The sequence below is a fragment of the Mustelus asterias genome, chromosome 1 (genome assembly GCF_964213995.1).
Source record: "Mustelus asterias chromosome 1, sMusAst1.hap1.1, whole genome shotgun sequence".
NCBI lineage: Eukaryota > Metazoa > Chordata > Chondrichthyes > Carcharhiniformes > Triakidae > Mustelus > Mustelus asterias.
The window spans coordinates 19,339,139-19,354,589 of NC_135801.1; the positions used below are offsets into that span (position 1 = coordinate 19,339,139).

General features: G+C 43.4%; 2 protein-coding genes across 4 annotated transcripts in view; one reads left to right on the forward strand and one right to left on the reverse strand.

Annotated features, from left to right (window-relative positions):
• The window catches only part of evc (EvC ciliary complex subunit 1), a 45,103-nt gene extending 42,949 nt beyond the window's left edge, over positions 1 to 2,154 (forward strand). For both annotated transcript variants that reach the window (XM_078210195.1, XM_078210196.1), the window contains one exon: positions 356 to 2,154. The gene's annotated coding sequence lies outside the window, so the exon portion shown is untranslated. The remainder of the gene's footprint in view (positions 1 to 355) is intronic.
• A 2,678-nt stretch (positions 2,155 to 4,832) lies between these two features.
• The window catches only part of LOC144507644 (dihydropyrimidinase-related protein 1-like), a 71,712-nt gene continuing 61,093 nt past the window's right edge, over positions 4,833 to 15,451 (reverse strand). The window contains exons 9-14 of one of the 2 annotated variants that reach the window (XM_078236066.1): positions 15,063 to 15,219; positions 13,530 to 13,671; positions 11,627 to 11,797; positions 8,994 to 9,173; positions 7,455 to 7,620; positions 4,833 to 6,044 (exon numbers count right to left, since the gene is read on the reverse strand). In XM_078236066.1, coding sequence (XP_078092192.1) covers positions 5,953 to 6,044; positions 7,455 to 7,620; positions 8,994 to 9,173; positions 11,627 to 11,797; positions 13,530 to 13,671; positions 15,063 to 15,219 — 908 coding nt within the window. In that variant the 3' untranslated portion in view covers positions 4,833 to 5,952. The remainder of the gene's footprint in view (positions 6,045 to 7,454; positions 7,621 to 8,993; positions 9,174 to 11,626; positions 11,798 to 13,529; positions 13,672 to 15,062; positions 15,220 to 15,451) is intronic. The other variant, XM_078235240.1, reaches the window with a different exon arrangement.

Consider the following 15,451-nt stretch of genomic DNA (forward strand, 5'->3'; position numbering starts at 1 on the left):
CGCACCAACCGTAGCTCTTTATAAATGCCTTGTCCTTCCAAGGTCTGCATACATTTCCCGTATCTGAGAACACTGCTCCAACAGTAGGTAATTTCTCTCCATCATTAATGTTTGTCCCTATTTCACTGATACTCATTGCTTTCCTTTCGAACTTCACTTTCTTGACTGAATGAAGCTGGCTGCTCTGTGCACATCCCAAACAATAATTTCCCTTCCCTATGAAATGAAATAAATATTCACCACAAGACTTACCATTCTAATTTTTCACTGAATATGAAGTCTTTCCCCTACTGTATTCAAGCTTTTAAAATGCAAGCGTGCCAACACCTAATGACTTCCTGATTTATCTTTTCAGCTTTGGTAATGTTCTACAAGATGCGCTGGTCCTTTATTGACGTTTCACCACAGTGAGAACCAATATGGTTATTCTTTGAAGAGTACACAGACATCTCCCCAGGGAAAAGACAAGCCACAAACCCAAACGACTATTCAGATATCTGAAATTAGTGACCATGCAAGGACCACAAATGCTATTGAGAATATGTAAAGTACAGTGGCACCAGTCAAAAAGGTTTCTACTGTAGGAATCTACTGTGACAGTAAATTGCTGTAAGGTTGAGAACATTGATGTTTTCTTCTGCACTTTGACTGAGATTGTTTTTATTGGCTGTGTTTTATTGCTGTTTGTTCATATGTGTTTCTTGTTACAAAATACCAGTCCAGTTCATTCACGTACTGAGCAATGATTAATGTTATCGTATTAAAGCACATTCCCTCTCTTAATTTAGATTATTTCTTCCCCTCCCCCTTCTATCCTGAAGAGGTGATAAAAGTGTTGATTATTCAATATTGGAAAATATCCTTTAAAATGTAATAGCGTTTAAAGTTATATTTCTGTAGTTTAAGTGGAATTTTCATACACTTTCATTCCTGTGGCTATACATTTAAAATGCATTTGTGTCTGTGTGTGCTTTGTCAGCCACATGTTGAGCGTTTTCTTTTTTAGTGTCACAATTAGGCCATCGTTAACACTACAATGAAGTTAATGTGAAAATTTCCTAGTCACCACACTCCAGTGCCTGTTTGGCCATGCTAAATTCTCCCTCAATGTGCCCAATGCGCCTAACCAGCAAGTCTTTTGGACTGTGGGAGAGAACCGGAGCACCCAGAGGAGACCCACGCAGACAAGGGGAGAACGTGCAAACTCTGCATAGACAATTACCCAAGCTGGAATCGAACCGGGTCCCTGGCGCTGAGAGGCAGCTCTGCCACTATGCTGCCCCATCATGCCTGCCTGTCTAGTACGAAGCCACCATTTGGTCCAAAGCGACTGAGTCAGCTTTATGATAGAACTATCCAATTAGTCCCAATCCCCTATTGTTTCTCTTGTAGCTCTGCAATGTCTTTGCTTTAAAGATATATTCACTTTAACATTGAATCTGCTACCACCATTCTTTCAGGCAGTGAATTCCAGATAAATAAATTACCGTTCGTTTGTTCTTCATTAGTTCAAATACCTTTAAACATAAGCAGTAAATGACAACCTAATAGGTACGGTTTCAGCTAGGACACAAGCTACCCAACACAAAGGTTAAAGGCTACCGATCAAAAAATGGCTAGTTACGCAGATCCACAAATTAGACCAATTAAATTAAAGCACTTACTATTGGAAATAAGGTTTCTACCATAATAAAGACATTTTAAACTTTCGGAGTTTACAAGATCATTATTCAACTTACCTTAAACAACAGCACTTTGATGGAAAACAATGTGAAAGTCATTCCTAATACAGGCAAGGAGTCAAGGCTGGAACCTCATGCTCTGGAGCCTGTATTTGGTTAAATAGACCAATTTGCACAGCAGTCTCACTTTTCAACACATATCTGTGTCTACAATCACTTGATATTTTTAAGATTGACTAACATACACAGAACATACCAGGCCTTGCTGTTCATGAGCCCTGACCCACGAGTGGAAAATTCCTGAGAAGGTAAACTCACGAGGAAACCATTAATAGGACCATAAAAGTTACCAGAGTTTGTTTTTGCGTATAAAAGTTAACCATTAATTCTCGTAACTTTAGTACTGAAAATGTAGGGACCACATACAACAGGTTCATTATGTGTTTATTGGGTGCGTGACAATTAAAACTTTAATACCAAATTTCAAAGTGGCGTTTTTGTAAGCTGTATTTTAAATAGTCACAATGGCTGTCTCTCTGTTTATACTCAGAGCTCAAGAAACAAAAATTTCTCATTTAAATACGGAACAGCTCATGGAAGATTCATTCAAGAGTGATGCACAATAAAAGTCCTCAATTTAGAATGCTTTAATAAAAGGTTATAGTTATCTATACTCAGTATTGTTAGAGAAATATATAAGTTTAAAGTTTATTAGTGTCGTAGGCTTACATTAACACTGCAATGAAGTTGCTGTGAAAATCCCCGAATCACCACACTCAGGCACCTGTTCGGTCACACCGAGGGAGAATTTAGCATAGCCAATGCACCTAACCAGCACGTCTTTCAGACTGTGGGAGGAAACGCGAGCACCCGGAGGAACCCAGGCAGACACGGGGAGAAATGCAGACTCCGCACAGACAGTGACCCAAGCCAGGAATCGAACTTGAGTCCCTAGCACTTAAAGGCAGCGGTGCTAACCACTGGGCCACCCTATGATAAATATTTGCTGAAGAAGGAAAGATGCAAAACAAAAAAAGATTAAATATTTATCAATTGCCATAAAAATTGCTTCATAAGCAGCTGTATAGTAGTTATATTTTCAGATAATAGATGGAGAATTAATTATGTATACTTGACATTTACCTTTTATTTCCATCAGCAGCTGTTGAGGAAATGTTCCTGAGTGAAGGTTTGAGGATCAGGCTCAGCATCCCACACCATTCTGATGTACCTCAGCTTGGGAGTGACCCTTCCTGATGTTCTCCTATTGGAAGTACTTGTCTTGTGCCGGCATTTCACCACTCTATTGTCCCCCGCACCCCCACCCCCCACCCCAGTAATGATGTGATGGGGTTTCAGCTGTGCAGAACCCCATTATAATCCACTTAAATATGATTAGCAGGCCACCCCGCTGTGACCCCCTGGGGACTTATCTCCTGAAGTTTTTTGGACTATGTCAAACAATATGGCGGGTGCTTCGGAGGAAATAAAACTTAAAAACTTAAAACTTAGCTTTCCCTGTCTGAGTTGAGACATCAAAAAATTAGAAAATTCCACCCAGTGTATTTTTTGCAGAGTGACACAAATTATTTTTACACAAATTAGTACCTGTTCCGTAAACATGTAAACTTTCTGAAATGATTTCAGGTGCTACAGTATAGTTTAGGCCTATACTCTCTGGAATTTAAAAGAATGAGGGGAGATCAAATCGAGGTATGCAAGAGGATAAAAGGTATGGATAAAGCAGAGGTGGAGCGGATGCTTCTGCTGGTGGGATGTTCTAGGGCGAGAGGTCATTGTCTTATGATAAGAGGTAGCAAATTTAAAACAGAGTTGAGGAGAAACTACTTCTCACAAAGGGTTGTGAATCTGCAGAATTCGCTACCCTGAACTGCAGTGGATGCTGGGACAGTGAGTAAATTTAAGGAGGAGTTGGACAGATTTTTAATTGGTAATGGGTTGAGGGGTTATGGGGCGAAGGCAGGAAAATGGGGATGAGGAGCATATCAGCCATGATCGAATGGCAGAGTGGACCAGATGGGCTGAATGGCCTAATTCTGCACCTATATCATATAAACTTATGAACAATAATTGGTGAAATTGACCTGTTTCTGGTAATATGTAGACACCAGAATTTGAAGGCTTGAGTTCTGACCTCTGATTCCCTGCAAGACATGTTTATTGCAGGATGGTGGAATAACCATAAGAAAGGACTTGGCTCAAGAGCAGCCGCTGCTTTCCTCAGTGAGTAGACTAAATTTTACCATCAAGTTGCACCCGTTTTCAGGCACGAAAACTTGGTAGAGTCGGGCATGAGGCAAGTCACATGACCTGCACCCACCTCCACGCCTGTTCCCCCTTTACCAAGGGCCTAAAATAGCCACCATCAGCACCGCGCCCAAAACACATGCATTTAAATTGACAATGGACTGCACACCCAAACTTACCGGCATTTCCCCCTTCACCACCGTGTTCGCCCGTCCAGATTTGGCACGAAACAGACATGGTCCGCAAAGATCCAATTCGGGCACTCCAGCTTCTGAGGAGGTAAGTTCAGTGCTTCCGGCGGCTCTCTGACTCAGATGGGGTGGGGGGAGGGAGGGGGGAGAGGAGGCGGGTCAGAGGGCTCTCTGGTGGGTCAGAGGGCTCTCTGGTGGGGGGGCGGGGGGGTGGATCAGATGGCTCTAGGTGGGGTGTGCAGGGGGGTCCGCTGCCACTCTGCATGCGATCAGTGGGAGGAGGAAGGGGGGGGCAAGGAGCTGCGATCGGTCTGGGTAGCTGGGGGATAAGGGGGCCAGTAATGTTGTGGGAGTAGGGCAATGTCTGTGGGGGCCAGGGGGGAGGAATTATCGGGCCCAGGAGCGATGTGACAGGGGAGCGTTTCTCTATTTCTTTTACTGCGCATGCGCAGTTGAAGGCTCCGATCGGAGCAGCAGCGTTTCGGGCATGATAAGCCCCACCCACAGGCTTCTGCAGCGCGATTCAGAATCACTGATATTTTTTCAGGCGGGGGGGGGCGCCGGAGAATGGGCCTAAAAGTCGGACCTGAAACACTCCCAGATCCAGCACTTGGAATCAAAATGGTAAAATCGGGCCCAGTATCTTCAAATACTGATTGGTAAATAAATACACAGAAATGAGAGCAGAATGGAAGGTTTACTCATCATTTATTTCACAGCCTTGAGGCTCAAGTAGTCACAACATCAGAGTATTCAGTTTGGAATAGTACAAATGTACATGAATACAAAGGAAGAACTGGTATCAAAAAGGTAGAAAATGTGACTGCAGCTTAAGACTAAGGTGGCCCATATGCTTGCTGGTATTTTTCAGACACCGTGATTCAATGGTGGAACATTTCTTGCACTAACCTGCATCACCTCAGATAAAACAATGCACTCTCTCTCTCTTTAAAACGCTTACTCGCAAGCCCTCTGTTCTGAAACTTTTCCCAAGTTGACAGCAAGCCGAAATCACCGTGTGAAACATTTCTCAAGCTTACAGCAAAAACAAAAATGACTTAAGAAATTCTAAAGCGACAGCAAACCAATAGGAGTATGAAACGTATTTCGTGGTTACAAGCCAAAATCACTATACAAACTTCAAAATGACCTCATAATTTGCCGTTTTTGTTGTCACAGTACCATTCTCTGTTAATGTTGTGAGGTAATCATTGCCGGTAAGTGGTTGAATGCAGTGGTTATGCTACAGTGTGATTGAATGTGACTGAGGCCACAGGATAACCAGTGCTTTGCCCATCTATATAAACGTCTCAATCTTCCTACCTATGATTATCTTTTTGCTGATGATCAGAGAAAAGGGATACTGTATGTACCTTAAATCCACAGAAGTTTAGCTAACAATTATGGCTAAATTACTCCAGTTCTTGGCAATTTGTCCGAAAGAATGTGTTTATTTTTCAATACACAAAACAGAAATTGCATCTCTTACCATCATGCACTAACTTCTATAACAGTTAAAATGTGCAAAGAACCCTTATTAAGTTATAAGGAAAAAAGTCTAAACCAGTGTCAGAATGGACAGTGCTAATGGGTGGGCCATGCTAAGTGACAACTGTGTGGCAATCAACTCCAAGCAAAAATACATCACGTAATTCACCTCGTTCTATAAGACAAACACACACACACACACACACGCATACTTTGTTTCTTTGCTTAAACACCAGAGAAACCTGGTTTTCCTAACACTGATAACCTTGTACGTGAATAAACTGCTTGCATCAGCCACCAGCAACTCAAGCATCTCGTGCTGGTCAACCTAAACTTGTGATGTTGGAGCGGCCGCCAGGCGGATTGACAATACGATGTCCGGAACGGCGTGGGATGTTGTCATCGAACTGGGCACCTAATGCACAGACAGCACAGTCATCAGTTAAAATAAATGTGACATTCCCTTAAAAGTGCTTTAAAGATACTGGAATGAGCAACTTTGTCAGAACTGTTTCTGCTTCCCTGCTGTATCTTCCTCTGGAGTGCAGGGTAATGACACAGTATTATTTCTAAGGTCCTTAGAAAATAATGGAAGCAAATATTAGCCATGGTCAGAATCCATTGTGAAGTCATGGATAATGGGGTTAAAAAAATCATTGTGGGCATTAACTCAAAAGGGGTGACAATGGATTGGAAGCTTGTTCTCAACGCTGCTTAATCTCTTCTTTTCCCTGACTGCAATGGAAAAGGAAAATCAACCAGAAAGCAAAAGGGACAGCTGGTTCAATATCGCCCATTCTGTGCTCCTGCAGACTTGGCAAAATTAGAATGGTTAATATGTTATTCAAGCCTTCCTGAAGTCTTTCATAACTGTTGTCTCTCCACAATGATTCTCTCAGTCAATTTTCCCAGTCTCTTTAGATTTCACTTGTATGCAATTTCCCACTCACACCCACTAATGAGCTTCCCTACCTTTACCCATGTCTGCACTTCAATCTGTGCACAAGAATGCAAAGAAGGTGACAGAGACAATGCCAATATATTGGCTTATTGCTATTAGCAGCATTGCTTAATCATCCCCTCCATGTCGTGGCATGGTGGCACAGTGGTTAGCACTGCTGCCTCAAAGTGCCAGGGATCCAGGTTCAATTCCAGCCTCGGGTGACTGTGGAGTTTGCATGTTCTCCCCGTGTCTGCACGGGTTTTCTCCAACGATGTGCAGGTTAAGTGGATTGGCCATGCTAAATTGTCCCTTAGTGTCCCATATATGGGTTAGTGGGGTAAAATACATGGGTTTAGGGGATAGGATCTGGGTAAGAGTCAGTGCAGTCTCAATGGGCTGAATGGCCTTCTGCACTGTAGGGCTTCTATGATTCAAAGTCACTCACCAGCCTGACTTGGAAATGTATTGCCATTCCTGCACTGTCGCTGGGTCAAAATCCTGGAACTCCCTCCCTGTCAGCACCATGTGTGTATCTACCACACAGGGACTGAAGCAGTTCAAGAAGGAAGCTCCATCATCTTCACCTTCTCAAGAATACTTGGGGATGGGCAGTAAATGCTGGCCTGGCCACATCCCATAAATGAAATTAAAATCAATTTGACATGCCTTGCATCAAAAGAGGAATGTTAGCCGATATATTCGCCCTTTCGCTTTTCTGGGTCTTCCTATCTGACTGGAGAGCTGGGTGTTAACACATTGTAATGTCTCTGCCAAACTGGCTTAACCACCATCACTCAACCCTCCTCCCCTACAGCACATCCTTCTTTCCTTAAGCACATGTACATGCATGGTTTGTTCCTGCGCTCATCTTCGATATCTCACCTGATAGGCTAAATCCAGATTGGTGCAGATTTCGCACCGGTGGGTGCTGTGGTTTTGTTGGAGATGTTTTGGTTGAAGGAGCTGGGGTGACGTATTTAGGAGTGACTGGAAGTTCATACACAGGGCCATCGTACATCCCTCGACTCACCCCGTGCAGTCCCATCGACTTGGAAGAGGTGATCGATGAAGAGATACATTCAACCAGAGAAAGACAGTAAAGGATTAGTAGCATATCTTACAATATCAAGTCTTTCGGTTGGTGAGCAATAATTTCGCATTGTTTCTCATTATTAATGCTTGGTTTGATTGCATGAAGAACGTTTTCAAAACGCGCTAAGAATTTCTAAGGTAAGTTCGGAATGTGAAGTTGTACCTCAAATGGTTGAGGAGAAGTAATACAAACTGGAGCAATGTTAAAGGAATGCAGGAATTCCACCAGGCAACTCATTCTGCACATAAAGTTCAATCTAGAACTATTAGTAATTTCCTAATTTAACAGCAGGTTACTGTAAAAGTATGGTAAAATTCCTCAAACGTTTAAATGGATGATCAGCAACCTGCACTTGTTAGCTCTTGTAAACTGGACAAAACACTGCCAGGAAAGTTTAAGAGTTAAAATGTTCCTGCACACCCTTTAAAGTTGTATCATTTAGCTTGTATTCCTCCTAAAATGTATCACTTCAACATTTCAAACTTATCGGGAGTGATTTTCCAGCCTTGCCGTGCCTGGCGCAGATCATGCCGATCCCGGTTTCGCATCCGGCGCCAAACCGTTTGCAATCGTCCCCGTCCCTTTCTACTAGTGCAAGCCAGATTACACCCAGAAAGGGCGAGAGGCTGATTAGAATATTTAAAGTAGCATTTAAATAAGTTTAACCCGTTTGACACTGGATTCTCCCAGCTCCTGGGATCTTCCGACCATTGGCTGCGACATGAGCTCGGCGAGATTCATTACTGGTCTCCAACAGCAGAGACCAGGCCTGATAGCCACACACCAGGGAGGGCTCAGAGGCCATTAAAGCCTTCGGGTGGTCATGGACATGGGTGGGCAGTGTCCATCTGAGTGTCCATGCTGTGCTCAGTAAGGGTAACTTTGAACTTTGTATTTTCACTGAAGAACATCACCATCAGGCAGTGCAGATCCGGGCTCGGGGCAGCATGTGGCATATGATTTTCTGACCATTTGACATTCTCAATGAGTAACAGTGACGGTGAGCAAAGCCAAATTTAATTTACTGAGAGGAACCCTGAAACAGGGGTCAGCTATTCAGCCTCTTGCGCCTGTCCGCCATTCAGTTAGATAATGGCTGATCAGATTTTAATTCCAAATCCCTGCCCTGCCTTCATAGCTCTTGAAATGCAAACTGCAATTGAACCGAGTGATAGACTGATCTAATTAAGATACCGAAGGAGCTTCTCTTTATGGAATATAATTTACATCAATCGTGGTCATATTGCAGTTGAAGTCACGAGTATCAGTCACCCTCAATGAAATTGCCCCCTCTCCATCCTCCTACACACATAAACACAGTTACTCACCTTGTTCCGAATCTTGATACGTTGATATATATATTCAGGATACGGCTTACGAGGAATAAACCGGCCTGTTCCCTGACTGACGTACAGATTCCCATCTTCCAGAACAATATTCCCCTGACTGATGACCACTATCGGAGCACCACGGCACTCCATTCCCTCAAAGATATTATATTCCACAGCCTGCGTGGATGTAAATCATCAACAGCATCATAATTGGAATGATGTTCAACTCATAATTTCTTTTTTTAACAAATTACAGAGATGATAGCCATTTTGTACTGCATTAGATGTGCAAAGTATACCGACAAAAATTCAGTTTCAAGCTTTGGTAAAGAATGCAAAAAACAATGCAAGACACAGTCAGGTGCAGATGAAGACATCCCTGATTGAAGTGAAGATTACATCAAACCCCTGAATTTTCATGTCCAGTGTAAAAGATCGGAGACACAGTGGCACAGTGGTTAGCACTGCAGCCTCACAGCGCCAGGGACCCAGGTTCGATTCTGGCCTTGGGTCACTGTCTGTGTGGAGTTTGCACATTCTCTCTGTGTCTGCGTGGGTTTCTTCGGGGTGCTCCGGTTTCCTCCCACAGTCCAAAAATGTGCGGGTTAGGTTGATTGGCCATGATAAATCGACACTAGTGTCAGGGGGATTAGCAAAGTAAATGTGTGAGGTCATGGGAATAGGGTCTGGGTGGGATTGTGGTGGGTACAGACTCGATGGGCCGAATGGCCTCCTTCTGTACTGTAGGGATTCTATGATTGAATAATGTGGCTCCAACAACAAGGAAGGTTTATTAAACTATAATAACTATTTACACACTAAGGGTGGAATATTTCCATCCCATGCGCCACGGGAACTGTAGCAGGCAGGACAGGACCATGCAAAGGTCAAAGAACAAAGAACAATACAGCACAGGAACAGGCCCTTTGGCCTCCAAGCCTGCGCCGCTCCCTGGTCCAAACTAGACCATTCTTTTGTATCCCTCCATTCCCACTCCGTTCATATGGCTGTCTAGATAAGTCTTAAACGTTCCCAGTGTGTCCGCCTCCACCACCTTGCCCGGCAGCGCATTCCAGGCCCCCACCACCCTCTGTGTAAAATACGTCCTTCTGATATCCGTGTTAAACCTCCCCCCCTCACCTTGAACCTATGACCCCTCGTGAACGTCACCACCGACCTGGGAAAAAGCTTCCCACCGTTCACCCTATCTATGCCTTTCATAATTTTATACACCTCTATTAGGTCACCCCTCATCCTCCGACTTTCCAGTGAGAACAACCCCAGTTTACCCAATCTCTCCTCATAACTAAGCCCTTCCATACCAGGCAACATCCTGGTAAACCTCCTCTGCACTCTCTCTAAAGCCTCCACGTCCTTCTGGTCTGTTGACTTCAGGCGGGAATTTCCGGTGTTCGGGTGAACGCGTTCGGAAAGTCCCGCCTTTAGGATCTGATAGAACATATGCACAGGTCTACTCTCTTTCCCTCCCTGACTCCAACTGAGGTCCTCCCAGTCCCAGGACTCAGGCCCTCATTCCCGATTCACCCGGCTTCCTGAACCTCCGTTCTATAGGGTCAGGCCTGATCACGTGGCCCACATAGGATTGTCACTTCAAGAGGCCACATTACCACATCTAGGAGATATAATTCCAAGGCATCACATCCCCTTCCCTTCTATTGTATGTTAATGACAACGGAGTCTTATTTAAGTATTCTGAAGATCCAGAAGTTACTCACTCTCATGCTTGTTACGTGTTCATTTTCATAGAATCCCTGCAATGCAGAAAGAAGCCATTTGGCCTATCGAGTCTGCACCGATCACAATTCTTCCCAGGCTCTATCTCCATAACCCCACTTATTTACCCTGCTAACCCCCTGACACCACAGGGCAATTTAGCATGGCCAATCCACTGAACCCACACATCTTTGGACTGTGAGAGGAAACCGGAGCACCCGGAGGAAACCCATGCAGACACGGGGAAAATGTTCAAACTCCACACAGACAGTGACCCAAGCCTGAAATCGAACCCGGGTCTCTGGTGCTCTGAGGCAGCAGTGCTAACCATTGTGCCACCGTGCCGTCCCAACACTTGGTTCAATTTAATTGCCTGATAAATTCCAGTGCAGAGACTTGCCAGGTGACATTACAATTTGCACATTACAGAAATGTCGATTCAACTTAAATTCTTGTTAAGCGCATTTCTTAGCAAAGGATTCATCAGAACCCAACTGTACAAAACCCTAATGTCTCGCTGCTGATAAATGCGAATTTGCGAATGCAATATTCCTGTTAAATCTTTCCAAACCATTTGAAATCAACTATCTCTAAAGCAACAGCAGAAATGGACCAATGAGATGCACCATCAATTCACGAGGACTATAGCGAGTGTGAAATAAAACAGGCTTTTAATCACAAAGAACTAGAACACATCCTTGTAGCTAGCCTGGTCCAGACTGAGGTAGAGGGGAGGAACCGTTACCTTTATACCTCGATCAGGTGGAAAGGGAGGAGTCTCGGGTCAGGCGCAGTAGGGGTGTGTCCAGGCGTACAACATGCAGTTACAGTGGGTCACCACACAATGAAAGATTTTTAATGCACTCTCAAGTCCCCGAGAATAAGAGTTTTCTCACCGAACGATGTATTTTGGCAGAGATTGTTTTAACTGTGTCTGGGTCCCAGATGACGAGGTCAGCATCCGATCCGACAGCTATCCGACCTTTCCGTGGATACAGGTTAAAGATTTTGGCAGCGTTGGTGCTGGTGACGGCAACAAATTGATTCTCATCCATTTTACCTGTGGCCTTTCAATAACAATAGTTCAAGTTTCAATTTACAATAATTGCTGAGCAGGCACCGAGCACCCGGATGCAACGCAACTTTGTCAAAGTTAGAATAAACACACAGGCTGACAAAGGAAAGATGTTTCAGTGAGGTAATAATCAAACCAAATAGAACAACCAAAATAAACTTGTTATTAACCAACCCTCTTCCCTATCCACATCGTAGAGTCATAGAGGTTTGCAGCATGGAAACAGGCCCTTCGGCCCAACTTGTCCATGCCGCCCTTTTTTCATCACTAAGCTTGTCCCAATTGCCCACGTTTGGCCCATATCCCTCTATACCCATCTTATCCATGTAACTGTCTAAATGCTTTTTAAAAGACAAAATTGTACCTGCCTCTATTACTACCTCTGGCAGCTTGTTCAATACCACATGCACACTGTAACTGGCTAACCACAATATCCATGGTCTTAACTCACTGGGATATATTCTTGAGGTGACGTTATTCGTGACTTTGGTATCTTTCAGGACAATTTGTCTCAGTTGTGTTCATCTGACAACTTTGTGGGAATAATGGAATATAAAAATGGCAGAGAACAGCATTGTGCACTCTCCACTCACTTTTCTTTTATTCATACGTGGGACATGGGCGCCGCTGGCTGGACCAGCATTTATTGCCCATCCCTAGTTGCCCTTGAACTGAGTGGCTTGCTAGGCCATTTCAGAAGGCAGTTGAGAGTCAACCATATTGCTGTGGCTCTGGAGTCACATATAAACCAGACCAGGTAATGGGGACCAATTAGTGAACCAGATGGGTTTTTCCGACAATCCACAATGGTCATCAGTAGATTCTTAATTCCAGATATTTTTTATTGAATTTAAATTCCACCATCTGCCATGGTGGGATTCAAAGCTGGGTCCCCAGAACATTAGCTGCATTTCTGGATTAATAGTCCAGGAATAATACCACTAGGCCATTGTCTCCCCAATATCAGCTGGATATTGCTAACCATGATCCCACCAGCGGAAGTAAGCATTTTATCAGACATTGCAAAGCTGAAAGGTGAAGCACACAGGGTCTGTTCCCTGGCAATGCCGATGCTGCAACAGAGTGCAACTCATTCACTAATTTCCTCTTTCTCCCCTGAATGGGAATCCAACAGGTTTATTTGGAATCACGAGCTTTCGGAGTGCTGCTTCTTCATCAGGTGAGTGGAGAGGTAGGTTTCACAAACATAGCCTATATAGACAAAGACATAATTGCAAGATAATGATTGGAATGCAATTTTATATATGTCGTGTTTGTGAAACCCATCTCTCCACTCACCTGATGAAGGAGCAGCGCTCCAAAAGCTCATGATTCCAAATAAACCTGTTAGACTTTAACCTGGTGTTGTCAGACTTCTTACTGCGTCTACCCCAGTCCAATGCCGGCATCTCCACATCATGTAAGGAAATGGTAGTCTATCCATAATTTCACACTAGAGCTGTGTAACTTCTCACAAAAATAATCTGTGGACTCATCATTTTTGCTTAAATGTACTAAACATATATGTTCATATCTCTCCTCGCCAATTCCCTCCATCACGGAGTCATGTCCCCATTTATAGAGAACCCAGCGAAAAGGTAGAGTCAGTCCCTGTCTAACCTATCTGGCTTTTGAGTTTATCACCCCAGAAGATGAAGACAAACAGCTTACACGCTTGTGTTCCCTGCTGCCTTCTGCACTTCATACTGAAATCCTCAACTTACCACAGCCTTCTCCCAGATAACACTCATTCTCTCTTCAATGCCGTTGGTGCCTTCGGGGATTAAGCAGAAGTTATCTTTGCCAATGGCTTTCTGAGCAGTAGTAAATGTACTGTGGGCGCTTCCTGTCACCTGCAGATCTCCACTAGAGGGCGTAAAATCACATCAAATTAGTTGTTCCTAAAGCAGTACGGTAGCAAATATCGCCTCTTCTCTATTTAGTTCACTGGCTAGAAGTTCCAGAGCAACAACGTGTTTTTTTTCATAAATTATCACTACCATTTTTATTTTAGTTAAAATTCTCTAAAAGCTTATCAACAGTTTTCTCAATGCTAATCACTCTTAAGAACTATTAAAAGCCAGCATGAGTCAACAAGGCAAAACAGTTCAGAAATATACTGAGACAGTTGCTTAACAAATCATTTGTATCGATTAAAGGGACATTGTAATGATACATATATTGTACTGATGCATTGAGACCCGTGTGGCTTTAATACCAGAAGTAATTATATTTTAAGTGCGCTAATTAAACTGGTATTATCACAGTAAGTAGTCTCACAACACCAGGTTAAAGTCCAACAAGTTTATTTGGAATCATGAGCTTTCGGAGTGCTGCTCCTTCATCAGGTGAGTGGGAGGGTCACTAACCCAATGAAGGAGCAGCGCTCCAAAAGCTCATGATTCCAAATAAACCTGTTGGAACTATAACCTGGTGTTGTGAGACTTCTTGCTGTGCCCACCCCAGTCCAACGCCGGCACCTCCACATCATGGTATTATCATTGCAATGGGTTTCTTTGACATTAATCTTATTATCGTCAGACCTGATAGTAACTTCTTGTAATAATATAGATCTTGTTACTATGCAACTTTTCCAAAGTTAAAGGAGAATTGTCTCAATAGGTTCCCTGAATACATGGGCAATTCATTAGACAAATTACTTTCTAATTGGCGGTGGTACAAAACCATACCAATCAGGAAGATCCCAGTGCTAAAGTAGCCTAAAAGGTGGTAGATGTGCTTTACTTGACTTCAGTAGCTCAGGAGTCGTGGGGAAGGGAGTAGGAGGATAAGAATCAGCCAGAGTTCCAGTTCTAGACTGCTATCCAGACATTCCCACTTGAAAGTATTCATGTGCGGATGTCGAAGAGGATGGGTGAGGCTCAATGGTGATGCCCCGTTTGCCTCCTCACACTCAATGTTTAGGCAGGTGCATGCACAATCGCCACCTTAACCAGGTACCAGGATGTTGTCCGGTGCTCAAGTGCCAAGCCAGAGAGAGTGGAGGGAAAAATCTGTGAAGGATGGTGCTGTGATAATTTCCCTGACTAAACATCGAAGCTTCTTCGCGGAATATTTCAGAATTTAAACCAATACTTGCGAGTAAAATTACCAGCCCTTAACAAACCAAAACTGCATCTAAATTCAGTGTTTTCACTACACACGGTAAAAGTGAGAAATCAAAAGGAAATTGCTCTTTAAGGCCAAGTGCCTTGGGTTTGTCATGTACAAGGGTTAAACTGAGGTAACTCTCCTACCAGGCTAGTAGTGAGTTCAGGTGGTCGGGTGTTGTGGGGTCAGGACTCAGTGGTGGTGATGCCACAAAAGCCGCAGCCTTAGCCCAGTTTTTGCTCCAATAATGTGTTCCATCTGTCCCAAGGCTTGCAGTGATTGGCTCTCCAAAAACTACAGCTCCTGTTAATAAAGGAACATACAGAATCTGGCATTGGGGCTCCTCCAAGACTATTTTCTGTCAAATGCCGTTCTTAGGTTTTATTCTTGTAAAAGTAAAAGCCTTAAAAAAAACTTTGCCTTAAAAATGATTCTTTACTTGTTTCTGTCTGAATGTTTAACAATATTGGAAATACACAATATAGTAAAAATGTCTGATTTCTTTTCCTCTTTTGAATCTTCTGTTCTGTAAATT